General features: G+C 47.5%; 1 protein-coding gene across 1 annotated transcript in view; it reads right to left on the reverse strand.

Annotated features, from left to right (window-relative positions):
- The window catches only part of jarid2a (jumonji and AT-rich interaction domain containing 2a), a 90,573-nt gene that overhangs the window by 34,251 nt on the left and 33,822 nt on the right, over window positions 1-22,500 (reverse strand). The window contains exons 3-5 of the mRNA XM_063199429.1: window positions 21,141-21,300; window positions 15,270-15,439; window positions 836-1,030 (exon numbers count right to left, since the gene is read on the reverse strand). Coding sequence (XP_063055499.1) covers window positions 836-1,030; window positions 15,270-15,439; window positions 21,141-21,300 — 525 coding nt within the window. The remainder of the gene's footprint in view (window positions 1-835; window positions 1,031-15,269; window positions 15,440-21,140; window positions 21,301-22,500) is intronic.

Genomic DNA, 22,500 nt, shown 5'->3' on the forward strand with positions numbered 1-22,500 from the left:
ATGTGTTTAAATGACATAAATGTGTGAGTGTGTATGTATAGTGTAAGTTAAATGCATTTTGTATGTGTGAGTGTACTGTATTTGTGTGGTGCAGATGCATGTATGTGTGAGGCATGTGCTTGTGCTTGTGCATGCGCGTGTGTGACTATGCAGGCCGACATGATGAAAGAAAGTGAAAAGGTAGAAAAAGATAGCTGGAGATTTTGTAAATACACACAGAGACAGACACACACTGTACATATGCCACAGACACAGACACGGACACGGACACGGACGCGGACACGGAACGGACACAGACACAGACACAGACACAGACACAGACACACACACACACACACACACACAGACACACACAGACACACACACGCGCGTGCACACGTAACAGAGGTCTTCTCGCACAGTTCGTCCCCCTTGGGCCGCAAACTCGCCACCTCGTCAACGCATCGGTTTGGCAATGGGAGGCACAGTAACAGACTGGGAGACTGAGCTAAAGGGCCGGTCCGATAGCCCAGCACTACCGCACCGTATGAGGCTTCAGGAGGGAGGTTTACTAACGTTTCAAGCCACACTCTGCTAGTTGGAATCCGTTACACACACATTGTGTACATATACCCACTACTCCCCCACACACACAATTACCCCCCACCCCCACTCCAACACACAAACACGCACAAACACACACACACAAACACACAGGCAAGGCAAGACAAGACAAGGTATACACAGACAGCTCAATGCGCTTCGCACACATAAAACCTAGAAACACGATAGATAAAAATACATGAATAAAAGCAGAATAAAAACAGTGCAGTGTGACATAACATCCCTATCGTACCGTGGCCGTTGGCGGTGGGCTTGGCAGGTGGCCTGTGTTTGCGTGGGGTGGAGTGGCAGGAGGTGGAGGCTGGCCCTGCCTCGCTGCTGGCGGAGGCCTCCTGCTCCAGCTCGTCCTCCTCCTCATCGTCCTCCACGTCCGCGTCCTCCTGCGCCGTCCCGAAGCACACCATGCTGCTGGGCAACGCCGACGAGCCTGCGGAGAGAGGAGAGAGGAGCATTGAGATATACACACGAGAGGAGACGAGCCTGCGGAGAGAGGAGAGAGGAGCATTGAGATATACACACGAGAGGAGACGAGCCTGTGGATACCCAGAGGGAGGAGAGAGGAGCATTTAGAAGAGAGAGAGAGAGAGAGAGAGAGAGAGAGAGAGAGAGAGAGAGAGAGAGAGAGAGAGAGAGAGAGAGAGAGAGAGAGAGAGAGAGAGGGGAGAAAGTGGAGCATTTAGACACATAAGAGAAGATAGACACAGAGGGGTGAGGGAAGAGAGGGGGGCATGTAGAGGGACGAAAAGAGATAGTGATGAACAAAGAGGGAGAGAGAAGACAAGGAGAAAAGGAGTTCAGACACAAGAAGAGACAGAGGGATATGCAGAAGCAGAGAGGGGGGGCATGTTAAGATATACACAACAGTCAGAGAGAGGGATGAGCGGAGGGAGGGAGGGAGGGAGGGAGGGAGGATACAGTACAGTAGAGGGAGTAGAAGTGATAAAAGGAACCCAAGGGGAGTTTAGGCACGGGAAAGACAAAGATGAACAGAGTGTGAGAAACAGAGAAGAGATGGAGGGGAGACGAAGCGATGACAGGAATTTTAGAGCAGTTTAGACATTGGAGCAGTGGTGGGCAAACTCAGGCCTGGGGGGCCATATGAGGCCCACTGAGCCATTCAATCTGGCCCGCAGAGCTTTTACAAGAAAGACAACTTTTCAATCCAATATGATGCTCATACCCAACATTCATAAAATGGCTCACCAATACAGCGCCTTTGGGCTTTGAGATTAACCACCTTTGAGATTAGGGATGCATTCATCAATGAAATTGTCCAAAAGTTATGTTGACGCACATTAATATTTGTTATTTCTGACACAAGTTACCTGCAGCATTTGCCCTTTCGGACAATATTGTGAACCAAATGTGGCCCTTGAGCCAAAATAATGTTGCCCAACAATGCATTAGAGAAAGACAGATGAGGAGAGAGAGAGAGAGAGAGAGAGAGAGAGAGAGAGAGAGAGAGAGAGAGAGAGAGAGAGAGAGAGAGAGAGAGAGAGAGAGAGAGAGAAGATATAGAAAAGGACAACAGACAGGAAGACTAGAAAGCAAGGAGTAATCCGAGGAGGTAGAGAGAGTAGAGAGACTTAAAGAATCTCTGGTTAAGATGTATGAGACGGAAGAAAGGAAGGAAAGAAAGGAGAAAGAGAAAGATAAAATGAGGGAGAAGACGAACATGTGATGGAGTTTGAGATGCAATAGATGGAAACCAAAGGCACGACAAGATGATGAGAGATTAAAAAAGACAGATAGAAACATTGGCCCCGGCAGGAAACATGGTGATCGAATGAACTCAAAGAAGAGAGAAAGAAACACACTGCATTATGGATGTTTCATTTTCACTTTTTTGACTTCTTGCTTTTGCCATCCAAAAACAATGTTATGCTATATTGAGAAGGACATGACTACACATATTACATCCCCCGGCCTCTGAAATCAAACTTTCATGCAGGGAACAGAGAGTGATGAAGAAATCGAGAGAGAGAGAGAGAGAGAGAGAGAGAGAGAGAGAGAGAGAGAGAGAGAGAGAGAGAGAGAGAGAGAGAGAGAGAGAGAGAGAGAGAGAGAGAAAGAAATATTGTGAGTGAGTCACTGACACAAATTTAGAAAGAGAGAAGATGCACCTCAAGGTAACAAACAACTCTCCTTGCAACCCTACAATATATCTCATAAAAAAGGAGAGGCAGGATGAAAAAAAACACAGCCTGTGTTTCTCTTCTCAAGGCCAAGGGGGTGCCATCACAGTGGGGCTCGCCACTCAGCAGCAGCCTGACGGGTGCTGTAGGTGGGTTTATATTGGTGGAGGTAGAGGGAGGGTTGGTGGTGGTGGCGGTGGTGTAGAGGTGGTTTGGACAAACTTTGGAGGGGTGTAGGTGGATTGTTGGAGGGTGAGGTGGATTGGATGTGAGGTGCAGTTGGGTTGGTGGTGGAGGCTGGACTCTCCAAGGGGGTTGAAATTCGGGGTGGGTATTCGTGAGCTGAGAATTATAGGGTTCTATCTCCATTTTTGGTAAAATTGAGTTTTTTACATAATCTGACCCATTACATGCTTATTAATGCCTGTGTGGTGTTATTTTTGTGAAAAAGTATTATTTTACATTGTTATTAATGAAATAAAAACGTTCTATCTCACAAAACAGCTGGGATGTAAAAACTTTGATGCTCAATATCTCAGAACTACCCTAAACGGAGATAGAACCTTATAATTCTAAGCTCACGTATTGCCAAACACCTTGCGCGATACGATATACATCCCGATACAGAGATCCCGATACGGTATATATCGCAATATATGTGCCTCCATGCGATAAATGTGCATTTTTAAGAAAATAGACATATGTACAACCAAATGTTACTTCTTTTCTGTAGAGCAACAGTTACACTGCAGTGAATGTAAAACATGGCCTTCACAAAACCGTAGGCCTACTGTTCATGATGCTACAGTATACGCCTCACGAATGGCAGTTGCTGTGTAGCATTCAAAAGTCAGTTTATTTTATTAAATGAAATATCGATACTGATGAAACCGATACGATACCTATATCGTGAAGAGGCTTGTGACAATGTACCGGTATCACGATTTCAATATTTTGAACACACGTCTGGTTGGAAGTTGGTCTGGTCAGGTGGTCGTAGGTGGGTAGGTCAGGGGGGAGATAAGTTGTGGGAGGAGGGTTATTGTTACGTTGAGGGGGATTGAAGTAGAGTTGTAGTTGGGGTTGGTGGTGGAGGTTGTAGTCTTGGAAGGGGGTAGGTTGGTCAGGGGTTTCTGGGGCGGCTGGTCAGGGGGAAGGTAGATTGGTGAAGGAGGAGGGCTATGGGAAGATGGTTGCTGAAGGGGAGTTGTAGATGTATTGGTGGGCTGAGGGTGGCAGGAGGAGAGCCGTGCTGTAGGTGAAGGTGTAGGTGTAGGTGAAGGTGTAGGTGTAGGTGTAGGTGTAGGTGTAGGTGTAGGTGTAGGTGTAGGTGTAGGTGTAGGTGCTGTAGGTCTGTGGGGGGGTTGTAGGTGGGGGGCGCGGAGAGGTCCAGCAGAGGTCCAGCAGAGCTCCTAGTAGGCTGACCCAGAGCCTGGAATCTGGGGGAGCTCCAGAGGCTTCCCTTCATCTGGGTCTTGCTGCTGATCTGAGAAAGTCAAAGGCCTCTGGACCGCCCTTCATACTCCACTAACACACACACACACACACACACACACACACAGGCGCTCTCAACCACCCTCCACCCCTGCACCCCCAACCCCATCCCCTGGCACCCACCGGCCCCCACCAGCCCCTGGACACCCTGGTCCGCTCACAATGGAGAGCCTGTGTCAGGAGCAGCAGCACCACAGCTCCACACGCCATGAATAGCCATTAATCTGGGCAGCGGAGTGGAGGTGGAGGAGGAGCAGGGGATGACAGAGGAGGGAGAGAGGGAGAGAGGGAGGGATAGAATAGTGGCGGTGTGAGATGGCAGAGTGGAGGGGTGGATGACGGAGGGAGAGGGAGAGAGAAATAGGTGGAGGGATAGAATAGTGGCGGTGTCGAGATGGAAGAGTGGTGGGAGAGGGAGAGAGGAGAGAGGTGGAGGAGTGACGTTGTGAGGAGGGGAGGGGCTGAGAGGGAGGGATGAAAGAGTGAAGTTGTGAGGTGGAGGTGGAGGTGGAGGGGTGGATGAGGGATGAGGCTGGGAGAGAAGGACAGAGAGAGAGAGAGAGAAAGTGAAAGAGAGAGAGAAGAGCAAGAGAGAGAGAGTTGAGAGGGAGGGAGGGAAGAGTGACGTTATGGCAGAGCTGGATAGGAGAGAGAGAGAGAGAGAGAGAGAGAGAGAGAGAGAGAGAGAGAGAGAGAGAGAGAGAGAGAGAGAGAGAAAGAGAGACAGAGAGAGAGAGGGTGGGAGAGAGAGAAAGAGGGTGGGAGAGAGAGAGAGAGGGTGGGAGAGAGAGAGATGGAGCAGTGACGTTGATAGGAGGGGAGGAGAGGGGTTGTGCAGGGGTGGTGAGGGCCAGGTCACTGAGTGCAGGGTCACGGCCGTCACACTAACATGTGCTGTTCGCATGTGATCACATGTCAGCGACTTAGCGAAGAGCTAGTGGCTAGCACATATATGGTAGGAGAGAGAAAGAGCGAAAGTGAGAGAGAGAGAGAGAGAGAGAGAGAGAGAGAGAGAGAGAGAGAGAGATTTTTTTTAAAGCGCTTTATTTTACAGTAACAATCAGAAAAATATCCTCTTTACAAAACCATACTACACAATCAAACCATGTAAAGAAAAAACAAACCTAAATCTTAGGCTAAAAAAAACCCCAAAAAAGGTCAACTCCCCACCCCTGACTGAGCAAAGTGCTTCTCCATAACACCACTTGTCAACAAAAGTGTCAATATCAGACATGTGCTGAAAAAAAAAGAAATCAATGCGAATCCTAGATTTAACCAGGCCCGAAAACACATCGACTGCACTACAATCTGCATTACCGGTCATCCTGTTTCTTCTGCTGATATAAATTGCCATTTTTGCTTGACCCAGTATCAAATTTATCAGCTGACATTTGGACCTGTATCTCTGTGTATACCTAAAACCCAAAACAAAACACTTCACCGAAAGACAGTAAAAGAGAGAGAGAGAGAGAGAGAGAGAGAGAGAGAGAGAGAGAGAGAGAGAGAGAGAGAGAGAGAGGGAGGGAGATTCAGAAAGATAGCAATAGAGAGACAGAGACAGAGACAGAGACAAAGCTGGGTGGAAGGGTGGAAACAAATAGGGAACGAGAAGGAGAGACCGTTAGAGAGAGAGAGAGAGAGAGAGAGAGAGAGAGAGAGAGAGAGAGGGAGGGAGGGAGATTCAGAAAGATAGCAATAGATACAGAGACAGAGACAAAGCTGGGTGGAAGGGTGGAAACAAATAGGGAACGAGAAGGAGAGACCGTTAGAGAGAGAGAGAGAGAGAGAGAGAGAGAGAGAGAGAGAGAGAGAGAGAGAGAGAAACAGAGAAACATAGAAACAGAGTGAAAGAGACAGAGAGAGACAGAGAGAAGATGAGATGGAGTACAAAACAGTGAAACATAGCGAAACAGATTGAGAGCAAATAAGACGGAAAGAGAGAGAGATAGAGACATAACGGGGAGAGAGAGAGAGAGAGAGAGAGAGAGAGAGAGAGAGAGAGAGAGAGAGAGAGAGAGAGAGAGATGATACACAGAGAGAGAGAGACTACTGTGGGCTGGCTGAGAGCCCCCCCCACCCCCCCCCATTTGATGAGCGATAATCTCTAGGTGACAGCCAGACCTTCTGGTATTCAGCAGAGCGAGAGGTGAGGGGTTGTGGTGGTTTTGGAGGGGGGGATGCGGGGTGAGAGTTGAGGGGGGTCCCCCTGCCCTGTGGCCTGCCTGGGCCTCCTGATAGCTTGAGGGGAAGAGGGTTAAGCCAATCCATCTCTGACCCACGGCTCTGGCCTCCATTGTCCTTGCTCTGACGGGGGGATAAGCACCACAATCCTCCCCTGTTGCAACAGTCACCCAGTAGTACCCAGTAGTCAGTTCATCCCCACCAGGCCAGTCAGTTCAACAGACGGAAGGATTTTTAGATAAAAGCAAAGGCTATGCGTGAAGTAGTAGTAGTAGTTGTTGTTAAGTGGAAAATGAAACAGTTTACATCTATTACTACAATTTCAACAATTTACAGTGATCTTAGGCAGTGATGGGCTTTTATTGCATCCTTATTTATGGCGTAATACAATACAATCTGTATGATGCCGTTTTATTCGCACAAAAAAACAATAATGATCAGTTTTCTGAGGCTAAGTATGCTAGTATTCTTCCCCCCTGTCAGACTGATGACAGCTGGCAAATTACTCATGCCAAATAAACATTTCACAAAGAGGAGAGAGAGAGAGAGAGAGAGAGAGAGAGAGAGAGAGAGAGAGAGAGAGAGAGAGAGAGAGAGAGAGAGAGAGAAAGAGAGAGAGAGAGAGAGAATGGTGGAGAAACACAGGAAGAGAATGAGCGATAGAAACAACATACAGGAGGTGGAGCAAGAGAAAGAGAGAGGGAAAGAGGGAAATTGGAGAGAGAGAGAACATGTCTTCAACAGTTTCAACTCTGGTTTGGCGTTTTTTTTCTCACACTACAAAATAGACCTCAAACCTGTTTTTATTTGTTATTGTTCCCTGCCCAGAACCTCCTAACCACCTCAACATTTGTGCAAAACCCCAACCACAAATCCTATTATGGAGCTATTCCATACCACACAGGCCACGAGACACAGACCTCTCTTCTCTGAGATCACTGGCAGGCAGTTTCACAAGCCTCCTAGAAGTCAGAGCGGTGGTGAGTGAGCAAGCGAGTGAGTGAGCAAAAAGAGAGGGAGGGAGGGAAGGAGAGAGGGATGAGCAAAAGATGACTTGTCATTGAAACAAGAGTTAACCGGATTCCTCCGAGAGTGAGACGTGACCTGCGATGACACCGGCGATATAAGCCAGCAAGGGCAACCTTTCAGCACCTGCTCCCTGATGCTCCTGGGAGAGGAGGCTGGAGGAGGGGGGGAGAGGGGGGTTGACTAAGGGTGGGTGGAGGAGGGGGGAGGGGGTTGACTACAGTAATGGTGGGTGGAGGGGGGGAGAGGGGGGTTGACTAAGGGTGGGTGGAGTGAGGGAGAAGGGGGTTGACGGGTGGGTGGAGGAGGGAGGAGGGGGTTGAGTACAGTAATGGTGGGTGGAGGGGGGGAGAGGGGGGTTGACTAAGGGTGGGTGGAGGTGGGGAGAAGGGGGTTGACTACTGTAGGGGTGGTGGTAGCTGGGACTACACGTGGGGGAGTGGGCCAGGTGTGGGTTAAGGGGTGTGGTGGTAGGGGACTCACTGGTTTGACGCCATGTCGGCCAGGATGGGCGGGATTTGGGATGTGCGGATGGGCGGGATTTGGGTTGTGCGTACTCGTGGATTTGGGAGCTCGTGCACAGCTGCAGTGCTGGGTGATTTTGTCGATACACAAAAACATTAGGCTACTTTAATTCTCAATTGGCGTGCACGAGGGTTGTTTTGTCCACATTCAAAAACATTTCTTTAGTTCTCAATCATGAATACGCCTCAATTCTAATACGCCTCATTTTCAATTCTAAATCAGTGGCACACGGCAAAACTGTTCGGCTATTAATAACGGTCTAATAAATTGCATTGCCAGACTATTATGGCATACGGCTTAAACGGTAGCGAGGTTTTTTAAATTATTATTATTAGATTATGTTGGCCACCTACAAAAATAATTATTTAACTGCTTATACACCTAGTTTGCAATAACGGCCGACTCAAGGCAACTGCGAGCAAACTTAGAACTACTAATATGCCTCATTTGCAGTAACGGGACTTTCTGGACTCAACTGCGACCTTCTTGTAAAGATCTTGTCCAGATAAAGTTGCATCGGCGCAGGGATGCATATTATGCAATAGCCTATGTTGATAGATAGTACATTGCATTTGACCAAATAATGTAGGCCTATAAGTTGGCCACCTACAAAAATAGGCCACTGTGATAATGTAGGTTAATTCACAAACTGCTTCTAATACACCTCGTTTGCAATAACGGTACCTTGACTCAAAGCAACTACGAGCCAATTTCCCAACGTAGAGTGCTGATGCGTCTATAGCCTATGCCAGCAATAACGGACCTTCTGGACTCAAAGCAACTGCGAGCTTCTTGTAAAGATCTTGTCAAGATAAAGTTGCATCGGCCTAGGGTATGCCTTTTTTTTAAAATTATTATTAGGTTACATGTTGGCCACCTACAAAAATAATTATTAAGGTTAATTCACGATTCAAGGCAACTGCGAGCAAACTTAGAACTCTAATGCTTCTAGGCCTATGTCTCGTTTGCATTGCAAATAAAAATGCGGTTGCATCAGGGTGTCCTTTGCAACATTACTAGTCATCCACTAGTTCATTTGATGTGTAGCCTACTACATCAACTGAAAACTCAATCTCTGAATCTCAAATGGTGCACTTGTGCACTTCAGTGTTCATGTTTCAGTGCGTCTGCCCGTATTAGTTTCGCACTGAAACATAGTCAGCTGTCACTCTGAATGACGTAAGGCGCAAGTACAGCCCTCTCGGGCGACACAGCGTCAAACTAGTGAGTCCCGTGGTGGTAGCGGGGAATGGAGGTGGGAATGTGTTTGGGGGTGGAGGATTGGGGTGGTAGCTGGGAGCACTGGCAGAGAGAGTAGAGAGAGAGAGATTCCATTGGCCCATTGTTTCCGGGTTCTAATATTGCAAGGGGGGGGGGGGCAAACCTAAGGACTGCCCCCTTTAGGCAGACCAAAGGACTGTTCTATTCATTGTAGAAGTATTATGACACGCCCCTTTAGGCAGACCGGAACCTGGTCATGTTAGGTGCCCATAGCAACCTATTACAATGGCATATCTCTATATCTCTAGAATCTCTGGCAGTGGTGTGGTGTGGTGTGGTGTGGTGTGGTGTGGGTGTGTGACTGGTGGTGGGGGTGGTAGTGAAGACTGGAGGTGGGTGTGTGTTCAAGCTGAGTGAGGGTGGAGTTTTGGGGTGGTGCAGAGCTGGGGCTGGAGTTGGGAGTGGGGGTTGGAGTGGTGGCATGGTAGCGGGGAATGGAGGGGTGGTGGGGGACTGCGGCTGGGGCTGGGTGTTAGCTGGGACTGGTGGTGCAGGTGTGTGTGTGTGTGTGTGTGGTGAAACTGGGGCTTGGAGTGGCGGAGTGGTGAGGGGTGGGGAAGGTTAGTGAAGTAGGGGGCTGATGCTGGCGCAAAGAGGTGGAGTTGGGTGTGGTGTAGGGGCATGGTGGTTGTGAATGGATATGGGGATGAGAGGGTGACACAGAGGGGAGGGTGAGTGAAACTGGGTAATGGTATCGGGTATGAAGTGAGGAGAGGAGAGGAGAGGAGATAGCAGAGGAGAGGAGATAGCAGAGGAGAGGAGAGGGGAGGGGAGGAGAGGAGAGGAGAGGGGAGCAGAGGAGAGGAGAGAGGATGGAAAGGAGAAGAGAGGAGAGGAAAGCAGAGGAGAGGAGAGGAGAGGAGAGCAGAGCAGAGGAGAGCAGAGGAGAGGAGAGCAGAGGAGAGGGTGGCGGCTGGGGAGCGGAGGTGGATGTGGCTACAGTATAATGGGTGTCGGGTGGTGGGTCTTTGATGTGGGGCGTTAACCATTTCCTCAGTGATGGGCAAATAGCAGAGAGGGGTCAGCGATGATGTGGCAAGGGGAGGTGGGAGACGGGGAATGGGTGTGGGGGGCGATGGGTGGGTGGGTCGCTGGGGGCTGGGGGGGTGTGTGTGTGTGTGTATAGCAGCAGAGATGCTTTGATTTGCTTTTTTTCATGTCTGGAAATCCATTAACCCACTTTGCCCCCTAGCCAAGAGTCAGAGGGAAATCTAATCAGGGAGCCCTGTGTGTAGTATGTGCGGAAGAGAGAGAGGGGGGGGGGGGTTTGTTAGGAGGGGCAGAGTGTCTTGTGTGGTTTGCATGTGTGCTTGTTCTTGTGTGTGTGTGTGTGTGTGTGTGTGTGTGTGTGTGTGTGTGTGTGTGTGTGTGTGTGTGTGTGTGTGTGTGTGTGTGTGTGTGTGTGTGTGTGTGTGTGTGTGTGTGTGTGTGTGCTTGTTCCTGTGTGTGTGCGTGCATGTGTGTGTGCGTGCATGCTTGCATGTGTGTGTGCGTTCTTGCATGCACACATACAAGGACAAGAAAGTTAATTCAATTTCGTTCAGACATCTTTGTTCCGGTTTGATGGTATATAATATACGCGAGGAGCGACACAGGATGTGGAGAGGGAGTTAGAGGAGTGTAGCACTATCTCAGACACTATAAAGGACCTCATGCTATCCCGGATGGTCCTCTGATCACTCATTCACCACACTGAAATAACAGAGAGCATTGCCCTTCTGGGAGAGAGAGAGAGAGAGAGAGAGAGAGAGAGAGAGAGAGAGAGAGAGAGAGAGAGAGAGAGAGAGAGAGAGAGAGAGAGAGAGAGAGAGAGAGAGAAATAACACCAGTCGAATGTGAGAGTATAGCCCTTCAGGGAGGGAGGGAGGGAGAGAGAGAAACAGTGTCTCTGACCCTGGCATTAAAGGAGCGTTATAATACTGTCTAGACACACGGTTTCAGGTTTATGAATTCTCCTAAGGTGAAAAACTCAACAGCAGAGGGAAGAAAGAAAAGGAGAGATAAAGAAAGAGAGAGAGAGAGAGAGAGAGAGAGAGAGAGAGAGAGAGAGAGAGAGAGAGAGAGAGAGAGAGAGAGAGAGAGAGAGAGAGAGAGAGAGACAGACAGACAGAGAGAGACAGAGACAGAGACAGAGACAGAGCTGGAGAGGTGGTAATCTGATCCAGTGTGTGTGTGTGTGTGTGTGTGTGTGTGTGTGTGTATGTGTGTCCACGGGTGTGTGCCCTGGGAGACAGTAGCAACAGCAGACACTACACTACCTGCCCAGGATGACTGATGAGCAAAGCTGGCAACGCTCAATGAAGAGTAGCGACCGCAGTAGAGGAGCACATTCCTAACCTTCCATCTCTCCTCTCCTCTTCACCCTACAACCCTTATACCTAACCCTTCACTTCTCCCCTTTACCCTACAACCCTTATACCAAACCCTCCTCTCCTCTCCCCTTCACCCTACAGAGAATCAATCAAGAATCTAGAGCTTTTATTTGTCATTGACAAAACGAGTTTGATGACAATTGTGTACAACCCTTATACCTAACCCTCCTCCTCTCCCCTTCACCCTACAACCCTTATACTGTACCTAATCCTCCTCCTCTTCCCTGCACCCTACAACCCTTATACCTAACCCTCCTCCTCTCCCCTTCACCCTACAACCCTTATACTATACCTAACCATCCACCTCTCCCCTTCACCCTACAACCCTTATACTATACCTAATCCTCCTCCTCTTCCCTGCACTCTACTGTACAACCCTTATACCTAACCCTCCTCATCTCCCCTCTACCCTACAAACTTTTAACGTAACCCTAATACAAACCCAGGCACCATACAGCCCTTATACCAAGCCTTACTACACACCCAGGCACCATGCAAACCTTGAACCTAACTTTTCTACGCACCCAAAGACATCATAACCCTTATATCCAGGGCAGCTGACAGCTTTGGCCCGGCCCTGGACAAAGTCATCTGAAAGGATCCCCCATGCAAAACATGCAATGTAATGATGACCTAACTCTGGGCCCTCTCTCTCTCTCTCTCTCTCTCTCAGTGTGAACTTTGTGCAATGCAATGTCTTTAAGATCAGTGAGGCGGGTAAGACTACCTTCTCACAGAGTCCTTGGGATTCGACTGCAGATAATTGATAAAGAAAGGACGTCCCCCTTCCCTCCGGCTCTCATAGAAGCACCCATCTTACTCTCTCATTCTCCTGTTCTGTTTCTATCTCCCTTCCTCCCTCCCTCAGTCTTTTTTGCCCTTCATGCAGATATACTAGGGGTGTATCTTAATAGAGGCTTTATAATTAACTAATCTCAACAAATTAAATTATAATCACATAATATTTTCCCCACAAGCAATATTTTTGCATGAGCATGCTTCTTTGTGTACGACATGACAGAAATACCTGAACAGATACAAACGGCCTGAAGAACCTAATTTGGAGATTAAATTCCATTTAATTCAATTCGGTTGAATTATATTCAATTCAGTTCGGTAGCTTTATTGACTGAATGGAAGTGCAATGTTGCCAAAACAGTAGTCAAGTATAGTGATAATATTTATACCTACATATGCGCTCTATCAAATCCAAATGGTGCTTTACAAGCATGATTGTGAAAGTGCAGTGTTGCCAAAATCCATCACACTCTCCAACTCTCTCTCTCTCTCTCTCTCTCTCTCTCTCTCTCTCGCTCACGCTCTCTACGTAGGAGATAGCCTTCCCCAGCAACAGCACCCCTCTCGGCCCTCCACCCCTATGCCACCAACCACCGGCCACCGGCCACCAGCCACCTCCCCTAAACAATCAGATAAAGCTGAGGATTGCTGTGGCAGGAACTAGCAGGAGAGCTGTCACTGAGGCTTAAGGAAAACACAGACGTGGGTCTGAGGCTGAGGCTAAGAGCCGCACAGCTAGAGCAGCTAGCAGAACACTACTGTTACGTAGCAGTAGCAACACTGGTAGCAAGCAGAATGGCACTGTTATGCAGTAAAGGAGCTGCTGACAAAGGGCGTCACACGGGTAAGTTGTCCCAGGCCCAGAAAGAGGGTGAGCCCAAAATTGGGTTGTCAGTAAATTGTATGTTTTGAAAGGGGGGCCATTTCAGATTATTTTGTGCGGGGCCCAGTGAAATCTGTCAGCGGCCCTGAGCAGCAAGCAGAGTGGTACTACTTCAGTAGCAGTGGCAGTGGCTGTGGTAGAGCTTCCTCTTGCGCTTAGTGCTCACTGCTCAGGGCCTTGCGGTGTGTGCACCGTGCTCTGTAATTCTACCGCCGGCACCGGGAGGAGAGCCAGCCAAACAGACGTGCGGCAGTAAAAAAAAAAACGACTGCGAAATGCCTTTGCAGTCAGAGCGGCCCGGCCTGTGGCAGAGTCAGGATAGCCGCAGCAATGAAAACGGCTACCTTCAAACGACTTTGAAAAGTGTGTCACCAAAGTGAGACAAGCAGGCTCTTCAGCTGGTCTCTCTCTCTCTCTCTCTCTCTCTCTCTCTCTCTCTCTCTCTCTCTCTCTCTCTCTCTCTCTCTCTCTCTCTCTCTCGCTCTCTCTTTCTTTCAGCTTTTCTCACTTTCAGTCTCTCAGTCTCCTTTTCTTATTTTTCGGTCTTTCCCTTCCTCCCTCTCCCCCCCCACCTCTCTCTCTCAGTCTCTCTCATCTCTCACTGTGTCTCCAAAGGCAACTATTCACCCCCACACATAGAGCATGTATTCTCTTTATTACCCCACTAGGGGAAAGGGAAATAAACCTGCGTAACAAAGCAGCAGCATCCTGTGGTGTCGGACAGCTACATTTTCAGGACATAATAAAAGCCCTGGAGAGAGAGAGACAGAGAGAGAGAGAGAGAGAGAGAGAGAGAGAGAGAGAGAGAGAGAGAGAGAGAGAGAGAGAGCTCCCTTTGTTCTCTTTTTCTCTCTTTCCCCTCTTTTATTGTAGAGTGCACCACAGACAGACACAGTAGAGCAGTCGGCAGCATCACAGCAAAGGTTGGGGATAGCCCATTTTGACGTAGAGTAATACCTAATAATATAAGGCAAAATGCGGTCTATAGAAGAGCTATAGAAGAACATACAATTTCATTGTTGTATCAATGTTCTTTTAAAACGCAAATGTGTCGTTTTGTCTTCAATTTTTCAATGACTTTTATACAAGGACGATTGCGAGTAGAAATGACAAAATGTTTTATCTGAAGTGTCTTTTTGTTTACACAGCAACCTCGCCGTTGAGGTCGGAAGACGCAAAAGTCTGGAGAAGTGTGACCTGAAGGTGTATGGGATGAGAGGCAGAAAAAGGAGGAAGAGACAAGAAGAAAGAGGAGGAGAGAATGTTGCCATGTCAAAAAAGGAAGCGGAGACGATTGAGGAGGTGAAGGAAAATAAGAATGTGGGGATGGAAGGAAGGTATCTGGGGATAGGAGATGGAGGAGGAGGAGTTGGTGAAGAAGAATGGGAGAGAGAGAGAGGCCGAGGAGGAGTAAGAAGGAATTAGGAAGAAGAAGAGGAGGTTGTGGAGGAAGAGTTGTAGGTGGCGGATGAGTATAATATGGAAGAAGATGAGGGTCAAGGATCAGTGAGGTCTGCTGAGGGTCATTTTATACCTAAGATGGTTAGAGACTCAGCTCAGGATGTTCAAGAGACATGCTGCACAGTAAAAAATGCAGTGTTAATTCAGCCCTTAGAGAGTACTCTGGGACCAAATACACTCTAGAAGATTCAATGAACAAAATTCAAGAGACACCGCACACTGCTTACTTTTCTTTACTTTATTTCTTGGAGGTTTGCTCCAAGAAATAAAGTAAAGAAAAGTAAGCAGTGTGCGGTGTCTCTTGAATTTTGTTCATTGATTCATCTTCTCCTGCCTCACACCTGCACCTGCATTACTGAGGGCTTGTGCACAAGGACTCTCTTGAACTTTGACACTCTAGAAGATGTTTAATCGACTCTCCAAATGTTGTATTAACACTGCATTTTTTAACTCTGTTTAATCTTTCTAAGGTTAGAAACACAGGTTTCAGAAGTTCTGTGGAGGTCTTACCTCGTAAGCAGAGGAAGGTGAGGAAGTCCTCTGTCTTGGGCCGGCGCTTGGAGAGGTCGCTGAGGGGGGGCACGGGGCTGGCTGGCATGGCCTCCACCATCTTCACCGGCGTGGAGTTGGGGGAGTTGGGCTGCGACTGGGCAAACTTCCTCTGGGCCTGCAGCCTGGGCCTACAGACAGACAGACAGACAGACAGATACACAGACAGACAATGTATATATTGTGCAATGTATACTATTATTATAATTTGTGTATTTGCGTATGCTGCTGGACACCAGTATTTTCTTCCGGGATCAATAAAGTTACTCTACTCTACTCCATACCTGTCAACTTTGAGCCCCCCAAATCTGGGAAAATTCCCATATTTTAAGCCAAAATCCGGGAAAATTTCTAATGGCCAAATTTTGACAGTCAACGGACAGAGACAGATCGGACGGTGCGTTCTACTCTGCTTTTCACAACAGCGCGCGTGCAAAGACAGATCCTGTCTAAAATCCCTCAGCACACGTTTTACAGTGTGGAGAAACAATGCAATGAAAACAAAACAATGAAATGAGCGCAATGAGTTTCTTCTTGTTGTTTTGTCGCACAAGTTGTCTGTTCGTGCAAAACTTGGTGCTGGTACAGGTTGTGATTAGGTTAATCGCATGATTCGCTGTTACGAGGCTGTTTTATGCGTTGCATGAACTGACGGTTTCTGAGGAAAAGAGTGGGCGCACAAGCGCTACGGAGCTCGAAGTTGACAGCTCGTATTTTCAAGGAACTTCAATTCTTGGTATCTGGCATACCGTCTTCTGGCAGGTAGCTTGATAAGCAAGACCCTCTGTCTCTCTCTTCAAGAGGGGGTGTGGCTCGTCGGACAGGGCCGTGGGTAGCCTATAAATAGCCTACTGGACCGACAGTGTTTTTTGATAATGTGAAAAATCCGGGATATTTCTGGGAAAAATCGGGAAGAAATCGGGAAATGAGTCAAAATTAGGGAGTTTCCCGGGAAATTAGGGATGGTTGACAGGTATGCTCTACTCTAGGACAGACAGGGAGGCGAGTTACATTACATTACTCCATCACATACAGTGGGGGGGGAGAGAGAGAGAGAGAGAGAGAGAGAGAGAGAGAGAGACATTAGGACCAGATGCTTCAAAGCGCAATTGACGGTCAGACAGGTCCTTCCTCCATGTCCGAAATGTTCATGCCTTTACTACAGGAGTTAGTACACAGTAAAAAAAATGGGCTGTCAATATTTCAGAGTAAACTTATATATGAGCCCAGATAGAGTATTTTATAACATTATGGAGAGTCAAATTACTCAGTGTAAAACAGCACAAGAGGCCAGTGTTATTTCAGCTCTACGACTCCTAATATATACTCGTAATATTAACACAATATTATATAGAATGAAAGTCTGAAAATGTTAACTTGACCAAAGAGTAAACTCAACACTATATTTGAGTAGGATCAAAGGTTATCTGAAACACAGTAAAATTCAGTTCTTTACAAATCAACGGTAGTATTTTTCCTGTGTTCACTACATGAGTTGCTACACTACGTAAATAGGGCATGAATTGCATTGGCGAATTGTTCCTTACATAGTGTACTAGAGAATGACTGAGCGAGCTAAGCTCTTGACTGATGGGTTCATTTAAAACATGCTACTAATCCTGCTTGACAAACCAGTCGATATCCTTGAAATACAGCATTTACAGAAAAAAAGGCATCCAAAGATGATCCAAAAGGATTACTGCAATAATCAAACATCCGGTTGCATGTTCACTCTACATGCATTTCACAATGTAATAATTATGAGATTGGATTTACAGTATATTAAGACATGAATCAGCATGAAAATATTCAATACATACTCTATGTATATCGGCTTGATTATGTCCAACACATATTAAAACATAATCATGTGCCTGCAAAAGCTGACTGCGTGACTTTTCAAACATTCAGCACGGATAAATTCTACTACAGTGTACCCCGGTAACAGCCTTTTAGCAGTGTAAACTGCAGTGTCAAAAGCAAAATGAAAGGGAAAAGAGGCGTATATTTGACCTGCATGTTCTTTGAATGACTGTAGACTATAGATCAGACGTGGCTGTGCTCGCTGGTATCATAAATCATTATGGGCTCAGACTGCCTGCTATTTCTGCACCAGGATGTGCGAAGCGGAGTGAGTACGTGTGTGTGTGTGTGAAAGGGAAAGAGAGAGAGAGAGAGAGAGAGAGAGAGAGAGAGAGAGAGAGAGAGAGTGCACTGTACATACCGTGTGTGCGTGTGCGTGTGCGTCTGCGTCCGCGTGTGCGTGTGTGTATGTGTGTGTGTGTGTGTGTGTGTGTGTTTGAGCATGTATGTGATTGTGTATATATGTGTGTGTCTGTGTACGTACTGGGTGTGTGTGAGTGTGAGTGTGTGTGTGTGTGTGTGTGTGTGTTTGACCATGCGTGTGAATGTGAAGTGTGCTGTACAGTATGTGGGTGCATACCTGTGTGTCTGAAAGACGGACAGTGTGTGTCCATGCAGCATTAAAAATATGTGTGTCTGGGGTGGTGTGGTGTGAGTGTGTGGGCCAGGGGTACGTAGAGCTGAAGAAGCCAGGATATTACATAGCCCCCCCCCCCCCCCCTGTCCCCGGCCTCCCTGTGCACACAGCACAAGAGGCTATGAGGAGCCTGCTTGACGCTCAGCTTAGTCAGGGAGTAGAACAGCTTGGCCCAGCGCTTTCTCCCAGTGAGTATATACACCATGGCCTCACACTGCCGTGTATACATTAACCTTTAGTTTCCACTCTCACGGACACGCCCAAAGCCCCCCACATCCCAACCCCGGGTCACATTACCCCGTCACATAGGAGAGAGAGAGAAAGAGAGAGAGATAGAGAGAGAAAGAGAGATAGAGAGAGAGACAGAGAGAGAGAGAGAGACAGAAAGAAAGAGAGATAGATAGATAGATAGATAGATAGATAGATAGAGAGATAGATAGAAAGAGAGAGACGGAGAGAGACAGAGAAGGGAGAAGAGGGAGTGAGAGAGAAAAATAGACCCTCTTATCAAAATCTGCAGGCTATCTCCCGATATTATCTCATGCAAAGTCATTTCCTTTCGAGAGTGGCCCAGTTTTTCACCAAACCCCTTTTTTTGTAAAGGAGGAGGAGGAGAGAAGGGAGGAGGGAGCGAGGGAGGACAGGGGACAGGGAGGGAGGAAGGGAGGGGAGGAGATATCACACGAGGCAGGCAACCATGAAAGAGTACTTCCTGCCTGCCGAGAGAGGTGTAATAAATACACCGGGAAGCATTTCCTCATTTCTCTTTTTTTCCTTTCTTTTCTTTCTTAGAAACAGGCGCACAGTTGTGTCTCTATTCAAGACAAAGCAATGTGTGAATCGTTGGGAGGAAGCTGGGAGAATACCTGGTTGTGAATGAAAAAGCTGCTCACGGTGGCAGAGTCGGACCTTTTCGAATAAAGAACGACAATTGCCCCCTCACAAAACAGCAGCTAGAAGAGACAGCAAGCAGCAGGAGCAGCAGCAATACTAGCGGGAAGTAGCAACGGGGTAGCTGTTTTCTAAAATTCACAGCTTCTCTAGCCATCTAACCCCGCTGCTACTTCTGCTACCAGGGATGCCAACAGGGGGAAGACAAAGGGGACAGTTGTCCCGGGCCCAGAAAGAGAGGGGCCCCAAAATTTGGTCCTCATTACATTGTATTTACTGGGTGGGGGGCCTCTTTTAAATTACTTTGTGCTGGGCCCGGCCGAAGCTGTCAGTGGCCCTGGCTGCTACTACTAATACTGCTGTCCTGGGATGGCTGAGAGCCCAGAGTGTCCGGTCCACATTGCAATTGAATCTGTAACTTACTGCTACTGGGCCATTTCCTTTAACCCACTAAGACACGACCCCTGCTATAAACAAGCTGTTACCCGAATGGCAAAGTTGCAATGTATTACTAAAGGCCTTGTGCACTGTCATAGTGGCGTAAAACTATGGTAGTTACGTTTTTTTCAGTGACTATTACAGCGTTCCACTGGTGGTATGGTGTGCGTTAAGGGGCTACTACCGTAGGTATCAGCTGTCTGTCAGACAACAGTCAAAACATATTCAGAGGCTTATTCAAGTTGAGGCTGTTGCAATATGCCAGCAGTGTCACACCGTGGAGGCCTAGGTGGAAGAGGTGTCCAGCTGCCAAAATTGATAAGCACCGCCACTGGCACCGATTCAGAGACCAGGAGTTGTTGGAACTAACGGTAAAATTATGTTTGATCAGAGTCAGAGAAAAAAAATGATGACGAGCAAACAGAGTACAGTATGATGAAAATGAACGTTCATCAATATTGACATGATAACGTACACTACAACAATATAGCACTATTAATGCTACTGCAAATGTTAACCATATCCTCACTGGCATCTGAAGTCCGACAGAGACAAGTTAACCCTACTGCACTTCTGTTTTTACATCTTTCACTTTTAGTTGCATTTCTTAAGAATGCTTTTGGGGAAGACTTCCCTCTAAGGGCCGAAATTTGCAGACTCTTCTGTTCCCACAAAACACACACACACACAAAGAAACTACACACATACACAAATGAAGCCACATATTGTAAAACACGGCATATTTTTTTCCACTGAAATATGTCTCCACCTAAAAAGCCTAATTCTCTTGACTGTCTGCAAAAACCTACAGTAAGGCAATAAAAAAATCCACCTTGTATTGTTGACTTAAAAGGAGAAACAAGATGCAAAAAGGATACAGTAGAGAAACCATTTGGAAAAGACAAAAGAAAACATTTGGAAGAAAGGTCAGAAAAGCAAGTCGAGGTAAACTGTTTGACATTTACAATAGTCCACTCAGCGCTGATTATCAGGCAACTGGCGCTAATCAGAACACCGGAACAGCGGCGAAGCAGGAGAACCAATGCCTTTAGCATCACAATCATCATCATAGCAAAATCCTCTCTGAACGGAGATTACAATGCAAGTGGCAATCATAGTCCCGGCCTCCCACTCCCCTCTGCTCCGTCTTCCACTTTCACTTTGCCTCCGCTTTGCTGGAAATTAGCTGACAGTATGTATAATGTGTTATTCATAGCAATGAACGGATTGCCGATCTTTTTCTAGTCATTGTGGTTGGCGAATTAGAGAAAGTGTGCAGAGGTGTGTGGCATGTTTAGGCTTTTATGCATGAAACAATCATTGTTTACGGTACAAGAAAGCACAAAGACAGCACAACAATATAAGTTGGCAATTTAGCCCATGTCAACAGGAAAAACCTGTAGCCACAAATCAAGTTTTTATGGGAAGTTAGCTCACACTTTTTTCAGACTTAATGTAGTTCTATGAACAAGCAAGCATATGCTGGAAGTATTGTAGCCGTTGCGTGTAGATGACATCAACAGCAACGCTACTTTGTGGAAAAGGCTGAACTACATCATAACAACATTGCTATGATGACATCGGTAAGAGTGTACAGAGCAATACTTGGTTATTATCATATTGGTAACAATAAACTTATAAAAGAGGCCCTGCTGATTGTGTTCAGTATCCCTTTCTAACAAAAGGATACTGTATTACAAAAAAATCTAACTTGTCTGGCTCTGCCGTGGCCATCCGGTAGGGCACTCGCCTGCCATGCGGCTGACCCGGGTTCGATTCCCGGCCCAGGTCCTTTGCCGACCCCTCCCCGTCTCTCTCTCCCACTCATTTCCTATCTTACTCTTCACTGTCCTGTCCTAATAAAGTTGAACCCCTCCCCCAAAAAAGAAACCCCTTTGCCCTTGTAAAAACTAAATAAATAAATAAAAAAATCTATCTCATCAACTCGTTCTCCATTTTGTGACCACATCTTGTTACTCCTCCCAGTGTCATGTCATGCTCACCTCTTGCGTGCGGGCCCCTCCTCAGAGGACTCGCTGGCCCCGTCATGGTTGGGGGCCAGGCGCCGGGAGCGCTCGGCCTTTGACCCGCCCGCGTACAGGCCTCCCTTGGAGCCCGCCGACCTGGGGCCCGAGCCACTCAGATGACCGTTAGCTAAAGCACCTAAGGAGGGGAAGGGAGAGAGGGAGAGAAACAGAGGAGAGATTTGAGATGTAACACTCATTTATTAATAACACTTTCACCGGGTCATGTCATAACTAGTTACATCTGTCAGTCTGTGTAAGTATGAATTCAGCATATGGAGAAATACACTCCTTTGTGTAGAGAGGAGAGGAGGGAAGAGGAGAGGAGAGGAGAGGAGAGGAGAGGAGAGGAGGAGGAGAGGAAAGGAGAGGGGAGGAGAAGAGAGGAAAGGAGAGGAGAGCAGAGCAGAGGAGAGGAGAGGGGAGGAGAGAACAGAGGAGAGCAGAGCAGAGCAGAGGAGAGGAGAGCAGAGGAGAGAGGAGAGGAGAGCAGAGGAGAGGAGAGGAGAGGAGAGGAGAGGAGAAGAGAGGAGAGCAGAGGAGAGGAGGAGAGGAGATGAGCAGAGAGGGGAGGAGAGGAGAGGAGAGCAGAGGAGAGGAGAGGAGAAGAGAGGAGAGGAGAGTAGGGAAGAGGAGAGGAGAGGAGAGGTGATGAGCGGAGAGGAGAGGGGATGGGGAGGAGAGCAGAGGAGAGGAGAGGAGGAGAGGAGAGGATGGGGAGAGGAGAGGAGAGGATGAGGAGAGGGGAGAGGATGAGGAGAGGAGAGGAGAGGAAGAGGAAGAGGATGAGGAGAGGAAGAGGATGAGGAGAGGAGAGGAGAGGAGAGGAGAGGAGAGGATGAGGAGAGGAGAGGAGAGGAGAGGAGAGGAGAGCAGAGGATGATTAGGACTGTAAGGACTGGTGGAGCAGTATGAGTGACAGGGGTGGGCAGCAAAGAAGTCAGACATTTTCTCTCTTTCTCTCCCCCTCACTCTCTCTCTCTCTCTCTCTCTCTCTCTCTCTCTCTCTCTCTCTCTCTCTCTCTCTCTCTCTCACAATTACTCCTAATAAACCCCAAAACTCTGACATCCCCACTAACACGGGATATAAAAAGACACTCTGCCTTATTCTCTCTCTCCATCTCTGTTTCTGTCTCTTCTCTCTCCATGTCCATGTTTTCCCCTCTCTTTCTTACATTGTACCCTGACATCTGATATTCTCACTAATACTGGACGAAAGGTCTAACACAGCAAACCACTCTCCTTCATTTCCTCCTCATCTCTCTCTCTCCTTCATATTCTTTCTCTTTCTCTTTTACTCTCTCTCTCTCTCTCTCTCTCTCTCTCTGCTTCCCTCCTT

This window comes from Engraulis encrasicolus, chromosome 5 (genome assembly GCF_034702125.1).
Source record: "Engraulis encrasicolus isolate BLACKSEA-1 chromosome 5, IST_EnEncr_1.0, whole genome shotgun sequence".
NCBI lineage: Eukaryota > Metazoa > Chordata > Actinopteri > Clupeiformes > Engraulidae > Engraulis > Engraulis encrasicolus.